This window comes from Salmo trutta, unplaced genomic scaffold (assembly GCF_901001165.1).
Source record: "Salmo trutta unplaced genomic scaffold, fSalTru1.1, whole genome shotgun sequence".
Taxonomy (NCBI): Eukaryota; Metazoa; Chordata; class Actinopteri; order Salmoniformes; family Salmonidae; genus Salmo; species Salmo trutta.
Window position 1 is genome coordinate 402,248 of NW_021822677.1, and position 21,671 is coordinate 423,918.

The following is a 21,671-nucleotide window of genomic DNA, read 5'->3' on the forward strand; positions in this document are numbered from 1 at the left end:
GCAATGTACAGTTCACACAGTGAGAGGGCAATGTACAGTTCACACAGTGAGAGGGCAATGTACAGTACACACAGTGAGAGGGCAATGTACAGTACACACAGTGAGAGGGCAATGTACAGTACACACTCGCACAATTCAGTTTATTTTATTGTACTCTGTTGAACAAGGTAAATCATTGAGAACACATTCTCTTTTACAACAACGACAACCCACGTGTGTACTAAACTCAACCACGACCCAGTGAACTCTGCTTCCTGTCACCTGTCTCAGAGAGAAGAAGCCTCTTGGCTGGGACACGGACATCTCCTGGCTGACAGGGGAGGAGCTACACGTGGAAGTGCTGGAGAACGTTCCTCTGACCACACACAACTTTGTGAGTACGACTGGAACTAGAATTTCATATGACTGGGCAGGGGTGCAGCTATGGGTGGGCTTGGGAGGGCATGGGCCCACCCACTTGGCAGCTAGGCCCACCCACTTGGGAGTCAGGCCCAGCCAATCAGGTATGAGTTTTTTCCTGCAAAAGGGCTTTATTACAAACAAAAATACCCCTCTGGCTTATGGTAGAGAAATGAACATTACATTCTCTGGCAACAGCTCTGGTGGACAATCCTGCAGTTAGAATGCCAATTGCACATTCCTTCAAAACTTGAGACATCTGTGGTATTGTGTTGTTGTGACAAAACTGCAATTTCTTTAAGTGGCCTTTTATTGTCCCCAGCACAAGGTGCACCTGTGTAATGATCATGCTGTTTTTTCAGCTTCTTGATATGCCACACCTGTCAGGTGGATGGATTGTATCGGCAAAGGAGAAATGCTCACTAACAGGGATGTAAACAGATTTTTGCACAACATGTTGAAAGAAATAAGCTTTTTGTACGTATGGAACATTTCTGGGATTATTTATTTCAGCTCATGAAACATGGGACCAACACTTTTTTTTTTTTTATGTTGCGTTTTTATATTTTTGTTCCGTGTAGAACTATGGAACTAGACTTCTGGAACCAGCTGGGACTGGGATGTTACTGGGAAAAGCAACTAGAAAGACTTTAACTAGGAGGACGAACTGTCCAGAACAGTGCAAGGTTCAGTCCATTGTTGAGTTGACCCTCGTGTTTGTTTCTGGCCGTGCATGTAGACCGGGAAAATAAACTATTTGTTAGATCAGAGCAAGTTCATTCACTGAAGGAAAGAACAACTATATACCTCCGATGTCCTCAATGATTGGAACACCTGCATTCACAATGGCACGTGCATATACTGTATGTTAGACAAGAACAGAAACACAGAGGTAGAAAGAGGGCTCCTAGATGGAAAAGATCTTGTTTTAGCCTGGGACATCACCTTTTGAGGGCTTCCACTGTTTTTTAAAATTTGTATTAGTCAACTGGGTTTGCAAATGCAATGGGTTGGATTCCCATATGATCGGAGCATTGTCTTCTTCAAATTGGATGGTCTTTTTGGTTTTGTAAATGTCTTTTTTAAGCTATAGCACTGCCATCTAGTGGCCACAATTACATTTTATGACAAGATTTGGTTCAGGTGTCCAGCAGGTGGCGGTAAATAATCAATGTTAGCTTTACACTTTTTGTTTCAAACACAATAGAATAAGAACATGGACTACTTAAAAATGGAGATGGCACATATACAAAAGTGAGTCGTCTTTCTATCTCCATGGATGGGACAGAAGGTACAACTCCCTGACGTTTCCTACTCTATTTTCTAACTGTCTCTCTCTGTTTCTGTCCGTTCCCCAGGTGAGGAAGACCTTTTTTACGTTGGCCTTCTGCGATTTTTGCCGGAAGCTTCTGTTCCAGGGGTTCCGATGTCAGACGTGTGGCTATAAGTTCCACCAACGTTGCAGCACAGAGGTGCCGCTCATGTGTGTCAACTACGACCAGCTAGAGTGAGTTATCGATCAAATTAATCAATTCAACTCATTGAGGAAAGGTGGACGGGATGGGCAGTTTTAACTTGATGTGTCATTTAATTCTGTTGTTTTTTTCCTTGTTTGAGACTGAAGTTAACTTGGGTCTCTATCAGTTCTAACCTGTATGTTGGCTCTCTACCAGGTCTAACCTGTATGTTGGGGCTCTCTACCAGGTCTAACCTGTATGTTGGGGCTCTCTACCAGGTCTAACCTGTATGTTGGGGCTCTACCAGGTCTAACCTGTATGTTGGCTCTCTACCAGGTCTAACCTGTATGTTGGGGCTCTCTACCAGTTCTAACCTGTATGTTGGGGCTCTCTACCAGTTCTAACCTGTATGTTGGGGCTCTCTACCAGGTCTAACCTGTATGTTGGCTCTCTACCAGGTCTAACCTGTATGTTGGGGCTCTCTACCAGTTCTAACCTGTATGTTGGCTCTCTACCAGGTCTAACCTGTATGTTGGCTCTCTACCAGGTCTAACCTGTATGTTGGGGCTCTCTACCAGTTCTAACCTGTATGTTGGGGCTCTCTACCAGGTCTAACCTGTATGTTGGGGCTCTCTACCAGGTCTAACCTGTATGTTGGCTCTCTACCAGGTCTAACCTGTATGTTGGGGCTCTCTACCAGTTCTAACCTGTATGTTGGGGCTCTCTACCAGTTCTAACCTGTATGTTGGGGCTCTCTACCAGGTCTAACCTGTATGTTGGCTCTCTACCAGGTCTAACCTGTATGTTGGGGCTCTCTACCAGTTCTAACCTGTATGTTGGGTCTCTACCAGGTCTAACCTGTATGTTGGGGCTCTCTACCAGTTCTAACCTGTATGTTGGGGCTCTCTACCAGGTCTAACCTGTATGTTGGGGCTCTCTACCAGTTCTAACCTGTATGTTGGGGCTCTCTACCAGTTCTAACCTGTATGTTGGGGGGCTCTACCAGTTCTAACCTGTATGTTGGGGGGCTCTACCAGTTCTAACCTGTATGTTGGGGGGCTCTACCAGGTCTAACCTGTATGTTGGGGCTCTCTACCAGGTCTAACCTGTATGTTGGGGCTCTCTACCAGGTCTAACCTGTATGTTGGGGCTCTCTACCAGGTCTAACCTGTATGTTGGGGCTCTCTACCAGGTCTAACCTGTATGTTGGGGCTCTCTACCAGTTCTAACCTGTATGTTGGGGCTCTCTACCAGGTCTAACCTGTATGTTGGCTCTCTACCAGGTCTAACCTGTAGGTTGGGGCTCTCTACCAGGTCTAACCTGTATGTTGGGGCTCTCTACCAGGTCTAACCTGTATGTTGGGTCTCTACCAGTTCTAACCTGTATGTTGGCTCTCTGCTGCAGTTTGTTGCTGGTGTCGAAGTTCTTTGAGCACCACCCCATCACCCAGGAGGAGGTGTCATCAGAGGGCACCACCCCCGTGTCCGAGGTCTACCCTTCACTGCCTCCGTCCGACTCCACCGGGTGAGTCTCACAGCTGTCCTGATCCCATTCTCACCTCAGCACAGTTGAAGGAAAAGAAGACGAGGAGAGGAAGCCATTTTTTAAGACTACTGAAACAGACAGACTTGATCGTCTTGTGTCTCCTCGCTAGATTCAATGTAGACTGGAATCTCTGCTAATGCTGTGCCATATGTCCCCAGTGAGATGACCCACCCTGTTCCTCCCCTCTTAACCTCTCTCTGAACCCCAGGTCCCTGTCCAAGTCCATCTCCCCAGAGTTTCAACCCCATCCTCCCTGACCTCTCTCTCTCTGACCCCCAGGTCCCTGTCCATCTCCATCTCCACCCCCCCAGAGTTTCAACCCCCATCCTCCCTGACCTCTGACCTCTGTCTCTGACCCCCAGGTCCCTGTCCATCTCCATCCCCCCCAGAGTTTCAACCCCCATCCTCCCTGACCTCTCTCTCTGACCCCCAGGTCCCTGTCCATCCCCATCCTCCCTGACCTCTGTCTCGCTGACCCCCAGGTCCCTGTCCATCTCCATCCCCCCAGAGTTTCAACCCCCATCCTCCCTGACCTCTCTCTCTGACCCCCAGGTCCCTGTCCATCTCCACCCCCCACCAGAGTTTCAACCCCCATCCTCCCTGACCTCTCTCTCTCTGACCCCCAGGTCCCTGTCCATCTCCACCCCCCACCAGAGTTTCAACCCCCATCCTCCCTGACCTCTGTCTCGCTGACCCCCAGGTCCCTGTCCATCTCCATCCCCCCAGAGTTTCAACCCCCATCCTCCCTGACCTCTCTCTCTGACCCCCAGGTCCATCTCCATCTCCACCCCCCCACCAGAGTTTCAACCCCCATCCTCCCTGACCTCTCTCTCTCTGACCCCCAGGTCCCTGTCCATCTCCACCCCCCCCCCCAGAGTTTCAACCCCTATCATCCCTGACCGCTGACCTCTGACCTCTGTCTCTCTGACCCCCAGGTCCCTGTGCCACACCAGCGTGTCTCCGTCCAAGTCCATCCCTATCCCCCAGAATTTCAGGCCCGGAGAAGAGGACCACAGGAACCAGTTTGGACAGAGAGACCGCTCGTCCTCCGCTCCCAACGTCCACATCAACACCATCGAACCCGTCAACATAGACGTGAGTCCAACATCTCCTTTTGTCTGTGTGTCTGAGAGCTCAGACACTTCCCCCTGCTGGAGACAAGTAGTACTGCTAATGTACAAAGTGTATGTGCCAGCACTAGTTAAAGGGGGTGCTCATCTGGGTCAAGTCGTGTACTGTAGTTCTTGGCCAAATACCACATAGTAATCATACTTGTATTTATTTAACCTTTTATTTGAACTAGGCAAGTCAGTTGAGAACATGTTCTTATTTACAATGACGGCCTACCACCGGCTAAACCTGGACGAGGCTGGGCCGATTGTGCGCCGCCCCTATGGGACTCCCAATCACGGACGGTTGTGATACAGCCTGGAATCGAACCAGGGTGTCTGTAGTGTAAATGTAACTGGACTGTGTGTTTACAGTAGGACCTGTCATCATTCACTATGAACTGGACTGTGTGTTTACAGTAGGGCCTGTCATCATTCACTATGAACTAGACTGTGTGTTTACAGTAGGGCCTGTCATCATTCACTTTGAACTGGACTGTGTTTACAGACAGTAGGACCTGTCATCATTCACTATGAACTGGACTGTGTGTTGACAGGAAGTAGGACCTGTCATCATTCACTATGAACTGGACTGTGTGTTGACAGGAAGTAGGACCTGTCATCATTCACTATGAACTGGACTGTGTGTTGACAGGAAGTAGGACCTGTCATCATTCACTATGAACTGGACTGTGTTTACAGGAAGTAGGTCCTGTCATCATTCACTATGAACTGGACTGTGTGTTTACAGTAGGACCTGTCATCATTCACTATGAACTGGACTGTGTTTACAGACAGTAGGACCTGTCATCATTCACTATGAACTGGACTGTGTGTTTACAGTAGGACCTGTCATCATTCACTATGAACTGGACTGTGTGTTTACAGGCAGTAGGACCTGTCATCATTCACTATGAACTGAACTGTGTGTTAACAGGCAGTAGGACCTGTCATCATTCACTATGAACTGGAAGTAGCAACAGAGTGACTTTAGAGCAATAGAACACATTCACCAAAAGCCACAAAATTCACTTGAATGGATTTCTGCAAATATTTCTTACATTTGGGAACTTTACAGTCCTGTTGATCAAACAACCATGAAAAGGCAGTGTCTCTCTCCTTCAGTTATACACATCATCAACAGCTAATGCTAGCCAGAGAAAGATGCGCTGACATCTACCAAGGTGACATTAAATAAACCCTCTGAAACTTTTTCACCTAATTTGGCTGTCAAAATTGCACTGGTAAACGATGGAGGAATTGTAGCCTCCTCGTCTTTCTGCAGTTTGCCTGCCAACAATGCATGCTGGTCCCAGCCAAGCACACAAGCCAACTGTCAAATGTTGGCTACCTTGCTAGCTAGCTACTTCCAGACACACATTAGTAACACCTTACTCTGACAACCTGACTCCTCCTAGCAGAGCCGTTTACATGCTATCTAGACCGCTCTAGCAGAGCTGTTTACATGCTATCTAGAGCGCTCTAGCAGAGCTGTTTACATGCTATCTAGAGCGCTCTAGCAGAGCTGTTTACATGCTATCTAGAGCGCTCTAGCAGAGCTGTTTACATGTTATCTAGAGCGCTCTAGCAGAGCCGTTTACACGCTATCTAGAGCGCTCTAGCAGAGCCGTTTACACGCTATCTGGAGCGCTCTAGCAGAGCTGTTTACATGCTATCTGGAGCGCTCTAGCAGAGCCGTTTACACGCTATCTGGAGCGCTCTAGCGGAGCCGTTTACACGCTATCTGGAGCGCTCTAGCGGAGCCGTTTACATGCTATCTGGAGCGCTCTAGCGGAGCCGTTTACATGCTATCTGGAGCGCTCTAGCAGAGCCGTTTACACGCTATCTGGAGCGCTCTAGCGGAGCCGTTTACATGCTATCTGGAGCGCTCTAGCAGAGCCGTTTACACGCTATCTGGAGCGCTCTAGCAGAGCTGTTTACATGCTATCTAGAGCGTTCTAGCAGAGCCGTTTACACGCTATCTGGAGCGCTCTAGCAGAGCCGTTTACACGCTATCTGGAGCGCTCTAGCAGAGCCGTTTACATGCTATCTAGAGCGTTCTTGACTAACTATTACTTTGCCTACGTTTACTGACCCCGGTCATATTCAGTTATTCTTCGTTCTGAATTTACGAATGCGAGAGATATGCTAACTGTTTAAGCCGTTCTAGTTCTTGCTAGCTTTTACCCAATGACACCTGCATCTCTAGCTGTGTGTAGCCACCGAAAAAAAAAACAAGATGGCGGAAAAGTCAGTCACTCACCCACTTCTCCAGTGACACGACATCCTCCTAGCAGCTAGCTCGCTAGCTAATGTTAGGCTCCGTGTTTTTAGCTTGCTACATAAATAGATACGCTAGGCCTATTAGCCACGTTATTGCTGACTTGTGATCATTAGGCCTTGCTAGTTTGATTATATTATCATTCCCAGCCTTAGTTACATTCCTCCCTTTTTTTTGTCCAAAATATTGAGCCATTGAAACAGAAACAGTGCATTCCAAATGGTACCAGGTCCACTGTGATTTACAACATGATAGCAATATTTTTTTGGACCACCAAGAAATCTATTGGTTTATTATATAAATCATGCATTGAACTACATCCATCTGTTCTGCCATCAATGCCTTTAGTGTACGTCATAACATTTTGAGTCAAATATAACCTGTTTTTAAAACCTCTATAAAAAAAAAAGTTGGTTTTGTAAGCATAAACTGGGAATTTTTTATATTTTTTTGACTAATATGATTTGTCTCTTTTTCATATCTGAAAAGTAGTTAAAACGCTGTCAGTTCCACTGTTATACCAGTTACCAAGATATAACCCAGCCTGTAGCGTTTGTCTGGAATCTAGATGCCCAGCTGTCTTCATAGTATTGTGATTCTCTGTTATTTCCTCTCTCTCTCTTTCAGGACTTGATTCGAGACCAAGGTTTACAGAGGTCAGAAGGAGGTAAGGAAGTTATCATCATCAGTAATTCAATCAACAAGTCCCCGTCCCCGTCCCCCACATCCTGCATCTGTGTTCTCTTTCTCTCTTGTTTTACAAGGCCCTTGAAGCTCATTTTGTCCAGTCAGAATTCTATTTCTACAAGTCTTGTTGATGCATATTCAGAATATTTGTCCTTAGACTGTAAAACAATGGCTCTGTCCCTTTAAGGAGACTTCCCCTTTAAGAGAGCCATCTACCTTTTTTTATTCCCCTAACATTCTCTGATTTCCACTGCCCGTCCATGCTCCCTCTGAAAGAGTGTAGACTACTTACTATGGTGCCAGTCTCAAATTGTACCCTATTCCCTATCTAGTGCACTACTTTTGGCCGGTGATAATGTGTGGGAAAAAATCTCCAACTTTCTACTGGTCCATGGAGCCAGATTCATGCATTCTCCTCATTGGCACTCATTGGTCTCTGGCCAAAAGTAGAGCACATTACAGTGACTAGGCGTCCATTTTGGATCGGGCCTACAGTAGGTACAAAAGAGAAGTAGGGTCAGGTGGGCCCAGTAGCTGGTCTTCAGGGCCAGTGATCCTGCTGTGTCTCTCTCTTCCCCCCCTTGCAGCCCCCCCCTTGCAGACCCACCCACCCGCCCGCTGCTTGAGGAAGCACCGAACACGGACCTCAAGCCCCCTCCTATACTCCTACCCCAATGACATAGTCTTTGATTTTGAGTCCGAGCCTGTGTACCGAGGTAGCTAGGCTTCTGTGGTGTGCCTCTGTGTGTGTATTGTGGTGTGTGTGTATTGTGGCGTGTGTGTATTGTGGCGTGTGTGTGTGTGTGTGTGTGTGTGTGTCCTCACCTGTGTTTTGCCCCTCCCACTGTCCATCTGTGTTTCACTCTTCACCCTCTTTCCTTACGTTTTTTCTCACTACCATGATCCTTCACACTGTCACTACCCACCGTCCCGTCCCCCCGTCCCCCCCCTGCTTCCAAAACTCTCATATGGGAGCGTTTTTCTGTTCAGGGCCTGTGTCCACAAAGCATCTCTGAGTAGGACTGCGGATCTAGGATCTGTCCATATAGTCTCATTGATTATGATCTAGAAGGGAAAACAGATCCTACTCTGAGATCCTTTGGATCCAGGCTCTGATCAGGGAAAAGGAAAGTACAGTGTAGATGTATAGAACATTTTTAGAAACGTCCTCAGAACTGACATACCACTTGACAGTGGAATGTATTGGCTGACTGTAGTTGACGGTGTAATGTATTCATTGGCTGACTGTAGTTGACGGTGTAATGTATTCATTGGCTCACTGTAGTTGACGGTGTAATGTATTGGCTGACTGTAGTTGACGGTGTAGTGTATTGGCTGACTGTAGTTGATGGTGTAGTGTAGTCATTGGCTGACTGTAGTTGATGGTGTAGTGTAGTCATTGGCTGACTGTAGTTGATGGTGTAGTGTAGTCATTGGCTGACTGTAGTTGACGGTGTAATGTATTCATTGGCTGGCTGTAGTTGACGGTGTAGTGTAGTCATTGGCTGGCTGTAGTTGACGGTGTAGTGTAGTCATTGGCTGACTGTAGTTGACGGTGTAGTGTAGTCATTGGCTGACTGTAGTTGACGGTGTAGTGTAGTCATTGGCTGGCTGTAGTTGACGGTGTAGTGTAGTCATTGGCTGACTGTAGTTGACGGTGTAGTGTAGTCATTGGCTGACTGTAGTTGACGGTGTAGTGTAGTCATTGGCTGGCTGTAGTTGACGGTGTAGTGTAGTCATTGGCTGACTGTAGTTGACGGTGTAGTGTAGTCATTGGCTGGCTGTAGTTGACGGTGTAGTGTAGTCATTGGCTGACTGTAGTTGACGGTGTAGTGTATTGGCTGACTGTAGTTGACGGTGTAGTGTAGTCATTGGCTGACTAGTTGACGGTGTAATGTATTGGCTGACTGTAGTTGACGGTGTAGTGTAGTCATTGGCTGACTAGTTGACGGTGTAATGTATTGGCTGACTGTAGTTGACGGTGTAATGTATTGGCTGACTGTAGTTGACGGTGTAGTGTAGTCATTGGCTGACTGTAGTTGACGGTGTAATGTATTGGCTGACTGTAGTTGACGGTGTAATGTAGTCATTGGCTGACTGTAGTTGACGGTGTAGTGTAGTCATTGGCTGACTGTAGTTGACGGTGTAGTGTATTGGCTGACTGTAGTTGACGGTGTAGTGTAGTCATTGGCTGACTAGTTGACGGTGTAATGTATTGGCTGACTGTAGTTGACGGTGTAGTGTAGTCATTGGCTGACTAGTTGACGGTGTAATGTATTGGCTGACTGTAGTTGACGGTGTAATGTATTGGCTGACTGTAGTTGACGGTGTAGTGTAGTCATTGGCTGACTGTAGTTGACGGTGTAGTGTAGTCATTGGCTGACTGTAGTTGACGGTGTAGTGTAGTCATTGGCTGACTGTAGTTGACGGTGTAGTGTAGTCATTGGCTGGCTGTAGTTGACGGTGTAGTGTAGTCATTGGCTGACTGTAGTTGACGGTGTAGTGTAGTCATTGGCTGGCTGTAGTTGACGGTGTAGTGTAGTCATTGGCTGACTGTAGTTGACGGTGTAGTGTATTGGCTGACTGTAGTTGACGGTGTAGTGTAGTCATTGGCTGACTAGTTGACGGTGTAATGTATTGGCTGACTGTAGTTGACGGTGTAGTGTAGTCATTGGCTGACTAGTTGACGGTGTAATGTATTGGCTGACTGTAGTTGACGGTGTAATGTATTGGCTGACTGTAGTTGACGGTGTAGTGTAGTCATTGGCTGACTGTAGTTGACGGTGTAATGTATTGGCTGACTGTAGTTGACGGTGTAATGTAGTCATTGGCTGACTGTAGTTGACGGTGTAGTGTAGTCATTGGCTGACTGTAGTTGACGGTGTAGTGTATTCCCTACCTTCCAGTGTGAGTATGTTTTTGTCTTTTTAATGTCATGTTGGAAGCCTCATTGAGACGTATTGGTTATAAAGTAGAGGATGCAGTTAAAGTACTACATTACCCAGAGTTCCCTACTGCACCAGGCACCACACCACCCTATCCCAGCAACACCCTCTCCTTCACACACTGGTGACACTGATGGTTTCCTCTGAACTGATGGCTTCTACGGTTGTGGCTAGATGGAGAATTTGACGTGGCCCGTTGGGGAGAATTTGACGTGGCCCGTTGGGCAGAATTTGACGTGGCCCGTAGGGCAGAATTTGACGTGGCCCGTTGGGCAGAATTTGACGTGGCCCGTTGGGCAGAATTTGACGTGGCCCGTTGGGCAGAATTTGACGTGGCCCGTTGGGGAGAATTTGACGTGGCCCGTTGGGGAGAATTTGACGTGGCCCGTTGGGGAGAATTTGACGTGGCCCGTTGGGGAGAATTTGACGTGGCCCGTTGGGGAGAATTTGACAGGTTAGGAGAAGAGTGCTGTGCTCTAGCCACAAGAGTAGAAGTCATCAGTTCTGTTAACATCAGTACCACCTCCCACCTCCCACACCCCCCCCCCCCCCCTACCTCCAACACCCCCAGGACACAACACTGACTCCCCTCAACCCTCCTGTTCTCTGAAACCCACTCTATGGCCCAATCCCAAACTGACCCCTATGCCCTCTATGGCCCAATCCCAAACTGACCCCTACGCCCTCTATGGCCCAATCCCAAACTGACCCCTACGCCCTCTATGGCCTAATCCCAAACTGACCCCTACGCCCTCTATGGCCCAATCCCAAACTGACCCCTAGACCCTACGCCCTCTATGGCCCAATCCCAAACTGACCCCTATGCCCTCTATGGCCCAATCCCAAACTGACCCCTACGCCCTCTATGGCCCAATCCCAAACTGACCCCTACGCCCTCTATGGCCTAATCCCAAACTGACCCCTACGCCCTCTATGGCCCAATCCCAAACTGACCCCTAGACCCTACGCCCTCTATGGCCCAATCCCAAACTGACCCCTAGACCCTACGCCCTCTATGGCCCAATCCCAAACTCACCCCTCGACCCTACGCCCTCTATGGCCCAATCCCAAACTGACCCCTAGACCCTACGCCCTCTATGGCCCAATCCCAAACTGACCCTTAGACCCTACGCCCTCTATGGCCCAATCCCAAACTGACCCCTAGACCCTACGCCCTCTATGGCCCAATCCCAAACTGACCCCTAGACCCTACGCCCTCTATGGCCCAATCCCAAACTGACCCCTAGACCCTACGCCCTCTATGGCCCAATCCCAAACTGACCCTTAGACCCTACGCCCTCTATGGCCCAATCCCAAACTGACCCCTAGACCCTACGCCCTCTATGGCCCAATCCCAAACTGACCCTTAGACCCTACGCCCTCTATGGCCCAATCCCAAACTGACCCCTAGACCCTACGCCCTCTATGGCCCAATCCCAAACTGACCCTTAGACCCTACGCCCTCTATGGCCCAATCCCAAACTGACCCCTAGACCCTACGCCCTCTATGGCCCAATCCCAAACTGACCCCTAGCCCTACGCCAAGGATCCCCAATTTACATTCAGCAGTGGCTCCAATTTGTTTACACTAATTTTCTGATGATTTTACAGTCTCTTCTCTAATTTAATTTAAACATTATTAATAAAATATATTCAATATTTTTGATCTGAACATTTTGGGGGCCAAATAAAATCGCTCACAGGCCGCCCATTGGGGAACCCTGCCCTATGGTTGACCCCTAGACCCTATGGTTGACCCCTAGACCCTATGGTTGACCCCTAGACCCTATGGTTGACCCCTAGACCCATTTCATAGGGTCTAGGGGTCGATCCTAGGGCATAGGGTCTAGGGGTCAGTTTGGGACTGGACATATCCCTTCTCTTGTCACTCAATCCCTGTCTTCTTCCTCCTCCTACCGCCTTCTGTTCGCCCTCCGTTTCTTCTCATCCTCATCTTCTGTTTTGTTTTCCTCCTCCACCCTCCCCTCCCTCCCTAACCCCCTCCCTCCCTCTCCTGCTTCCAATTAGGGTCGACTGCAGGGCTGTCGGCCACGCCTCCGGCCTCGCTGCCTGGCTCATTGACCAATGTGAAGGCTCCTCAGAAGTCTCCGTGTCCACAGAGAGAGAGGAAGTCATCGTCCTCGTCTGACGACCGCAATAAGATGGTGAGACGCGACCGCTACCAAACATAGAGCTGATTGGTGTATAACACAGACCTTCTTAGAGCTGATTGGTGTATAACACAGACCTTCTTAGAGCTGATTGGTGTATAACACAGACCTTCTTAGAGCTGATTGGTGTATAACACAGACCTTCTTAGAGCTGATTGGTGTATAACACAGACCTTCTTAGAGCTGATTGGTGTATAACACAGACCTTCTTAGAGCTGATTGGTGTATAACACAGACCTTCTTAGAGCTGATTGGTGTATAACACAGACCTTCTTAGAGCTGATTGGTGTATAACACAGACCTTCTTAGAGCTGATTGGTGTATAACACAGACCTTCTTAGAGCTGATTGGTGTATAACACAGACCTTCTTAGAGCTGATTGGTGTATAACACAGACCTTCTTAGAGCTGATTGGTGTATAACACAGACCTTCTTAGAGCTGATTGGTGTATAACACAGACCTTCTTAGAGCTGATTGGTGTATAACACAGACCTTAGAGCTGATTGGTGTATCACACAGACCTTCTTAGAGCTGATTGGTGTATAACACAGACCTTCTTAGAGCTGATTGGTGTATAACACAGACCTTCTTAGAGCTGATTGGTGTATAACACAGACCTTCTTAGAGCTGATTGGTGTATAACACAGACCTTCTTAGAGCTGATTGGTGTATAACACAGACCTTCTTAGAGCTGATTGGTGTATAACACAGACCTTCTTAGAGCTGATTGGTGTATAACACAGACCTTCTTAGAGCTGATTGGTGTATAACACAGACCTTCTTAGAGCTGATTGGTGTATAGCACAGACCTTCTTAGAGCTGATTGGTGTATAGCACAGACCTTCTTAGAGCTGATTGGTGTATAACACAGACCTTCTTAGAGCTGATTGGTGTATAACACAGACCTTCTCAGAGCTGACTGGTGTATCACACAGACCTTCTTAGAGCTGATTGGTGTATAACACAGACCTTCTTAGAGCTCATTGGTGTATAACACAGACCTTCTTAGAGCTGATTGGTGTATAACACAGACCTTCTTAGAGCTCATTGGTGTATAACACAGACCTTCTTAGAGCTCATTGGTGTATAAGTAACACAGACCTTCTTAGAGCTGATTGGTGTATAAGTAACACAGACCTTCTTAGAGCTGACTGGTGTATAAGTAACACAGACCTTCTTAGAGCTGATTGGTGTATCACACAGACCTTCTTAGAGCTGATTGGTGTATCACACAGACCTTCTTAGAGCTGATTGGTGTATAAGTAACACAGACCTTCTTAGAGCTGATTGGTGTATCACACAGACCTTCTTAGAGCTGACTGGTGTATAAGTAACACAGACCTTCTTAGAGCTGATTGGTGTATAACACAGACCTTCTTAGAGCTGATTGGTGTATAACACAGACCTTCTTAGAGCTGATTGGTGTATAACACAGACCTTCTTAGAGCTGATTGGTGTATAACACAGACCTTCTTAGAGCTGATTGGTGTATCACAAAGCAGGATCAATAACTTTAAAATAAGATGGAGGTGCCAAACAATGACTATAGGAGTTGGCAAGATGGCTATAAATGCCCATGTATTCAGATGGAGAAAGACCTAGTAAAACACACATTAGTGTGGTGAAATGCACAGAGCCCTTCAACCGTGCGCCGGCTCTGTTGTAAAGCAGGAAGTAAACCGTCTCTGTGTGTGTGTGTGTGCCGTAGAAAACCCTGGGCAGACGGGACTCTAGTGACGACTGGGAGATCCCAGAAGGTCAGATCACCCTGGGTCAGAGGATAGGATCTGGATCCTTTGGAACCGTCTTCAAGGGCAAGTGGCACGGCGACGTGGCGGTAAAGATGCTGAACGTTACAGCTCCCACCCCACAGCAACTACAGGCCTTTAAGAACGAAGTGGGAGTCCTCCGGTAAGACGCCTTAACGGTTAAGTCGTGTATATAAAAAAAAAAAAAGCTTGGCATATACACAGTGGTAGAATACTAGTTTTACTGCAGATGTTCAGGTAATTAACTGCCACCTTCCAGGTCTTAGGTGTGTTGGGATATACAAGTATAGTGTCAACGGGGCTTCTGTATTGTCATGTGTAAACAGGGCTTCTGTTTTGTCATGAGCTAACGGGGCTTCTGTTTTGGTCATGAAATAACGGGGCTTCTGTTCTGTCATGAAATAACATGCCGGATGGTTAGCTGAAAGCTCCTTCTCAGTGGTTTTGATGTCCTCCCCCTGTTCCCTAACAGGAAGACGCGTCACGTCAACATCCTGCTGTTCATGGGTTACACCACCAAGCCTCAGCTGGCCATCGTGACCCAGTGGTGTGAGGGCTCCTCCCTCTACCACCACCTACACATCATAGAGACCAAGTTTGAGATGATCAAGCTCATAGACATCGCCCGGCAGACGGCACAGGGCATGGAGTGAGTTAATCCACAACACACGGGATGTACCCCGACTAGCACCCTGTTCTCAGAACTAGTCCAAGACATGGGGAAAAGGCTGCTATTTGGGATGCATCCCCTGGTTCACACACTGATCCCCTACGCTGACTCTCCTGGTTCACGCTCTCGTCCCCTACGCTGACTCTCCTGGTTCACGCGCTCGTCCCCTACGCTGACTCTCCTGGTTCACGCGCTCGTCCCCTACGCTGACTCTCCTGGTTCACGCGCTCGTCCCCTACGCTGACTCTCCTGGTTCACGCGCTCGTCCCCTACGCTGACTCTCCTGGTTCACGCTCTCGTCCCCTACGCTGACTCTCCTGGTTCACGCTCTCGTCCCCCTACGCTGACTCTCCTGGTTCACGCGCTCGTCCCCTACGCTGACTCTCCTGGTTCACGCTCTCGTCCCCTACGCTGACTCTCCTGGTTCACGCTCTCGTCCCCTACGCTGACTCTCCTGGTTCACGCGCTCGTCCCCCTACGCTGACTTTCCTGGTTCACGCGCTCGTCCCCTACGCTGACTCTCCTGGTTCACTCTCTCGTCCCCTACGCTGACTCTCCTGGTTCACGCTCTCGTCCCCCTACGCTGACTCTCCTGGTTCACGCTCTCGTCCCCCTACGCTGACTCTCCTGGTTCACGCTCTCGTCCCCCTACGCTGACTCTCCTGGTTCACGCGCTCGTCCCCTACGCTGACTCTCCTGGTTCACGCTCTCGTCCCCTACGCTGACTCTCCTGGTTCACGCTCTCGTCCCCTACGCTGACTCTCCTGGTTCACGCGCTCGTCCCCTACGCTGACTCTCCTGGTTCACGCGCTCGTCCCCTACGCTGACTCTCCTGGTTCACGCGCTCGTCCCCCTACGCTGACTCTCCTGGTTCACGCGCTCGTCCCCCTACGCTGACTCTCCTGGTTCACGCGCTCGTCCCCTACGCTGACTCTCCTGGTTCACGCGCTCGTCCCCTACGCTGACTCTCCTGGTTCACGCGCTCGTCCCCTACGCTGACTCTCCTGGTTCACGCGCTCGTCCCCTACGCTGACTCTCCTGGTTCACGCGCTCGTCCCCTACGCTGACTCTCCTGGTTCACGCGCTCGTCCCCTACGCTGACTCTCCTGGTTCACGCTCTCGTCCCCTACGCTGACTCTCCTGGTTCACGCGCTCGTCCCCTACGCTGACTCTCCTGGTTCACGCGCTCGTCCCCTACGCTGACTCTCCTGGTTCACGCGCTCGTCCCCTACGCTGACTCTCCTGGTTCACGCGCTCGTCCCCTACGCTGACTCTCCTGGTTCACGCGCTCGTCCCCTACGCTGACTCTCCTGGTTCACGCTCTCGTCCCCTACGCTGACTCTCCTGGTTCACGCTCTCGTCCCCTACGCTGACTCTCCTGGTTCACGCGCTCGTCCCGTACGCTGACTCTCCTGGTTCACGCGCTCGTCCCCTACGCTGACTCTCCTGGTTCACGCTCTCGTCCCCTACGCTGACTCTCCTGGTTCACGCTCTCGTCCCCTACGCTGACTCTCCTGGTTCACGCGCTCGTCCCCTACGCTGACTCTCCTGGTTCACGCTCTCGTCCCCTACGCTGACTCTCATGGTTCACGCTCTCGTCCCCTACGCTGACTCTCCTGGTTCACGCGCTCGTCCCCTATGCTGACTCTCCTGGTTCACGCGCTCGTCCCCTACGCTGACTCTCCTGGTTTCCATTGTCTGTCTCATAAGGCATTGATGTGCTCAGTCTCTGGCTGACACAACACAGCAGATAGAGCTGCATTTAAATGAGTCAGCCTCTGAACTACGGTAGGTACCTGCAGAACTCACAACTCTGCTACAGTGGAGGATAGGAGGGTCTTAACATGGACAGACTGGTACAGTGGAGGTTAGGAGAGGCTTAACATGGACAGACTGGTACAGTGGAGGTTAGTCTTAACATGGACAGACTGGTACAGTGGAGGTTAGGAGGGTCTTAACATGGACTGACTGGTACAGTGGAGGTTAGTCTTAACATGGACAGACTGGTACAGTGGAGGTTAGGAGAGTCTTAACATGGACAGACTGGTACAGTGGAGGTTAGGAGAGTCTTAACATGGACTGACTGGTACAGTGGAGGTTAGGAGAGTCTTAACATGGACAGACTGGTACAGTGGAGGTTAGGAGAGTCTTAACATGGACAGACTGGTACAGTGGAGGTTAGGAGAGGCTTAACATAGACTGACTGGTACAGTGGAGGTTAGGAGAGGCTTAACATGGACAGACTGGTACAGTGGAGGTTAGGAGAGTCTTAACATGGACAGACTGGTACAGTGGAGGTTAGGAGGGTCTTAACATGGACTGACTGGTACAGTGGAGGTTAGGAGAGTCTTAACATGGACTGACTGGTACAGTGGAGGTTAGGAGAGTCTTAACATGGACAAACTGGTACAGTGGAGGTTAGGAGGGTCTTAACATGGACAGACTGGTACAGTGGAGGTTAGTCTTAACATGGACAGACTGGTACAGTGGAGGTTAGGAGAGTCTTAACATGGACAGACTGTTACAGTGGAGGTTAGGAGAGTCTTAACATGGACTGACTGGTACAGTGGAGGTTAGGAGAGTCTTAACATGGACTGACTGGTACAGTGGAGGTTAGGAGAGTCTTAACATGGACTGACTGGTACAGTGGAGGTTAGGAGAGTCTTAACATGGACTGACTGGTACAGTGGAGTTTAGGAGAGTCTTAACATGGACTGACTGGTACAGTGGAGGTTAGGAGAGTCTTAACATGGACTGACTGGTACAGTGGAGGTTAGGAGAGTTAACATGGACTGACTGGTACAGTGGAGGTTAGGAGAGTCTTATCATGGACAGACTGGGACAGTGGAGGTTAGGAGAGTCTTAACATGGACAGACTGGTACAGTGGAGGTTAGGAGAGTCTTATCATGGACAGACTGGGACAGTGGAGGTTAGGAGAGTCTTATCATGCACAGACTGGGACAGTGGAGGTTAGGAGAGTCTTAACATGGACAGACTGGTACAGTGGAGGTTAGGAGAGTCTTAACATGGACTGACTGGTACAGTGGAGGTTAGGAGAGTCTTATCATGGACAGACTGGGACAGTGGAGGTTAGGAGAGTTAACATGGACAGACTGTTACAGTGGAGGTTAGGAGAGTCTTAACATGGACTGACTGGTACAGTGGAGGTTAGGAGAGTCTTAACATGGACTGACTGGTACAGTGGAGGTTAGGACAGTCTTAACATGGACAGACTGGTGTACCAGTGTTTGATTACTAACTAACCTGGGACTGTAAACATGTCTACTGTTTATTGATTACCGTAATTTCCGGACTATTAAGCGCACCTGAATATAAGCCGCACCCACTGAATTAAAAAAATCTATATTATTTTTAACATAAATAAGCCGCACATGTCTATAAGCCTCAGGCGCCTACCGGTACATTGAAACAAATGAACTTTACACAGGCTTTAACGAAACACGGCTTGTAACAAAAAAATAAAAAATTTGCAGTAAGCTTTAGTTGTCTTTTTACACTGAGTCAATTCCTCACGCTGCTGTTTCCAACGTCTTATCATCGAGTCATTAAGACCAAGCTCCCGTGCAGCAGCTCTATTTCCTTTTCCAACAGCCAGATCAATCGCCTTCAACTTGAAAGCTGCATCATATGCATTTCTCCGTGTCTTTGCCATGATGAGGGTGACAAAATGACTACCGTAATCAGAATGATGGGAAGTTTGAGAGCGCTCGATTTAATCTAAACAGTAAACAAAAAAGTTGTTTGACCTTAACCCGTTCGGCAATTTCATTGGTGTAATGGCAGCTTCATGCCGCCAAAAAACTGAGCACGTCAAAGAATTTAAAAAAAATTAATTAAAAAAAAAGAAAGCTGGAAAAATCCATATATTAGCCGTGTCATTGTTTAAGCCGCGAGGTTCAAAGCCTGGGGAAAAAAGTTGGGGCTTATAGTCCGGAATTTACGGTACTAACTATCCTGGGATTGTTGTGGTTTTTCCTCCCTAGTTATCTGCACGCCAAATCCATCATCCACAGAGACCTGAAGAGCAACAGTATCCTCTCTGACCCCTGACCTTTCACCTGTTCCAACAAGCACCTTTCACAGTCTTGTTTGACCTTTGACCCACCTATAAGGGAGGCCGTCATAATCACCTCTCTCTGCTGTGTCACCTGATCACAAGTCGTTGATAGGATATAGGGTGTTAGTTGATGAATTGGCACGGACAGCCACCAGCCGATACATCCATGGTTCTCTCTCCCCCCAGACGGAGCTAGCTCCCCTCTCCCTCCCCCCCAGACGGAGCTAGCTCCCCTCTCTCTCCCCCCAGACGGAGCTCCCCTCTCTCTCCCCCCCAGACGGAGCTAGCTCCCCTCTCTCTCCCCCCCAGACGGAGCTAGCTCCCCTCTCTCTCCCCCCCAGACGGAGCTAGCTCCTCTCCCTCCCCCCCCAGACGGAGCTAGCTCCCCTCTCTCTCCCCCCAGACGGAGCTAGCTCCCCTCTCTCTCCCCCCAGACGGAGCTAGCTCCCCTCTCTCTCCCCCCCAGACGCAGCTAGCTCCCCTCTCTCTCCCCCCCAGACGGAGCTAGCTCCCCTCTCTCTCCCCCCCAGACGGAGCTAGCTCCCGTCTCTCTCCCCCCCAGACGGAGCTAGCTCCCCTCTCCCTCCCCCCCAGACGGAGCTAGCTCCCCTCTCCCTCCCCCCCAGACGGAGCTAGCTCCCCTCTCCTCTCCCCCCCCAGACGGAGCTAGCTCCCCTCTCCTCTCCCCCCCAGACGGAGCTAGCTCCCCTCTCCTCTCCCCCCCAGACGGAGCTAGCTCCCCTCTCCTCTCCCCCCCAGACGGAGCTAGCTCCCCTCTCCTCTCCCCCCCAGACGGAGCTAGCTCCCCTCTCCTCTCCCCCCCAGACGGAGCTAGCTCCCCTCTCTCTCTTTTCCTTAACCCCTCTCCTCCCAGACATCTTCTTACACGAGGACCTGACGGTGAAGATAGGAGACTTCGGCCTGGCCACAGTGAAGTCACGCTGGAGCGGCTCCCACCAGTTTGAACAGCTCTCTGGCTCCATCCTGTGGATGGTGAGTGATACTGCAGGGATAAAGAGGACAACCTGAATAGACAACTAACAAGAGAATTCAATCTAGGGAAAGGGGGATACCTAGTCAGTTGTCCAATCGAATGTATTCAACTGAAATGTCTTCTGCATTTAACCCACAAACCCTTCTGCCTTGCTCGGGGGCAGAATGACAGATTTCTTTACCTTGTCAGCTCAGGGAATTCGATCCAGCAACCTTCCGGTTACTGGCCCAACGCTCTAACCACATTATTCTACATTATTAGAATGATAATCGACGTTATCAGAGCTGCTCTGAAAGGATCAGATATCAGTTGTTTTTAGGAACACAGTGAATAAATGCATCAATCTAAATGTGACATGAGCTCGGACGCAATTGGTCTTCCCTCAATTCCTTACCTCCTTTCTTCTGGCCTCCATCTCAAAACTCATTGGAGGAGAGCGTCTAGGGGGGAGGTACCTCAACTCATTGGAGGAGAGGGTCTGGGGGGAGGTACCTCAACTCATTGGAGGAGAGGGTCTGGGGGGGAGGTACCTCAATTCATTGGAGGAGAGCGTCTAGGGGGGAGGTACCTCAAAACTCATTGGAGGAGAGGGTCTGGGGGGAGGTACCTCAACTCATTGGAGGAGAGGGTCTGGGGGGGAGGTACCTCAATTCATTGGAGGAGAGCGTCTAGGGGGGAGGTACCTCAAATCTCATTGGAGGAGAGCGTCTGGGGGGGAGGTACCTCAAATCTCATTGGAGGAGAGGGTCTGGGGGGGAGGTACCTCAGATCTTGTTCTCCAGTGCGGTTTGAGAGGGAGGCGACGATGGCAGGAGCAAGGACAATACTTTTGAGACACAGGGTTCAAGTCAATTCAGGAAGTAAACCAAAAAAAATCTAATTCCAAATGTTCCTTCTGGACGAGAATTGCAATTGTCAGTGTACTTCCTGACTTGACTGGAATTGAGCCCAACCCTGCCAGTGTGGCTGTGTATCTGGTAAACTGTGTGACTCTGCTGCTCCCTGTCTGTCTGTAGGCCCCAGAAGTGATCCGTCTGCAGGATAAGAACCCATACAGCTTCCAGTCTGACGTTTACGCCTTCGGGATTGTTCTCTATGAGTTGATGTCTGGGGCCTTGCCCTACTCCAACATCAATAACAGAGACCAGGTAGATATCTCTACTGTTATATATATACATTTATAATGTTCTCTATGAGTTGATGTCTGGGGCCTTGCCCTACTCCAACATCAATAACAGAGACCAGGTAGATATCTCTACTGTTATATATATATATATATATATACACATTTATAATGTTCTCTATGAGTTGATGTCTGGGGTCCTGTCCTACCTGAGCAAGGTCTCCTAGCCCTAACCCCTGACCCCTGATCCTCTACCTCTCTCCTCTAGATAATCTTCATGGTGGGTCGGGGCTACCTGTCTCCTGACCTCAGTAAGGTGCGCTCCAACTGTCCTAAAGCCATGAGGAGGCTGATGGCTGACTGTATGAAGAAGAAGAGAGAGGAACGGCCCCTATTCCCTCAGGTAACGCTGGAGGCGGGACCCTATTCCCTCAGGTAAC

General features: G+C 49.3%; 1 protein-coding gene and 1 long non-coding RNA gene across 4 annotated transcripts in view; both read left to right on the forward strand.

The window, feature by feature from the left end:
• Nucleotides 1–21,671, forward strand: part of LOC115183182 (serine/threonine-protein kinase B-raf) — a 55,502-nt gene that overhangs the window by 27,620 nt on the left and 6,211 nt on the right. For 2 of the 3 annotated variants that reach the window (XM_029744522.1, XM_029744521.1), the window contains 13 exons: nt 271–373; nt 1,758–1,906; nt 3,262–3,381; nt 4,338–4,497; nt 7,420–7,459; nt 8,067–8,195; nt 12,453–12,589; nt 14,305–14,507; nt 14,838–15,014; nt 19,041–19,087; nt 19,989–20,107; nt 21,125–21,256; nt 21,500–21,634. In XM_029744522.1, the coding sequence (XP_029600382.1) occupies nt 271–373; nt 1,758–1,906; nt 3,262–3,381; nt 4,338–4,497; nt 7,420–7,459; nt 8,067–8,195; nt 12,453–12,589; nt 14,305–14,507; nt 14,838–15,014; nt 19,041–19,087; nt 19,989–20,107; nt 21,125–21,256; nt 21,500–21,634 (1,651 nt within the window). The remainder of the gene's footprint in view (nt 1–270; nt 374–1,757; nt 1,907–3,261; nt 3,382–4,337; nt 4,498–7,419; nt 7,460–8,066; nt 8,196–12,452; nt 12,590–14,304; nt 14,508–14,837; nt 15,015–19,040; nt 19,088–19,988; nt 20,108–21,124; nt 21,257–21,499; nt 21,635–21,671) is intronic. The other variant, XM_029744523.1, reaches the window with a different exon arrangement.
• On the forward strand, nt 18,157–18,387 carry LOC115183183 (uncharacterized). The gene is made up of 2 exons (XR_003873993.1): nt 18,157–18,203; nt 18,244–18,387. It is a non-coding gene; the product is annotated as an uncharacterized LOC115183183 (long non-coding RNA).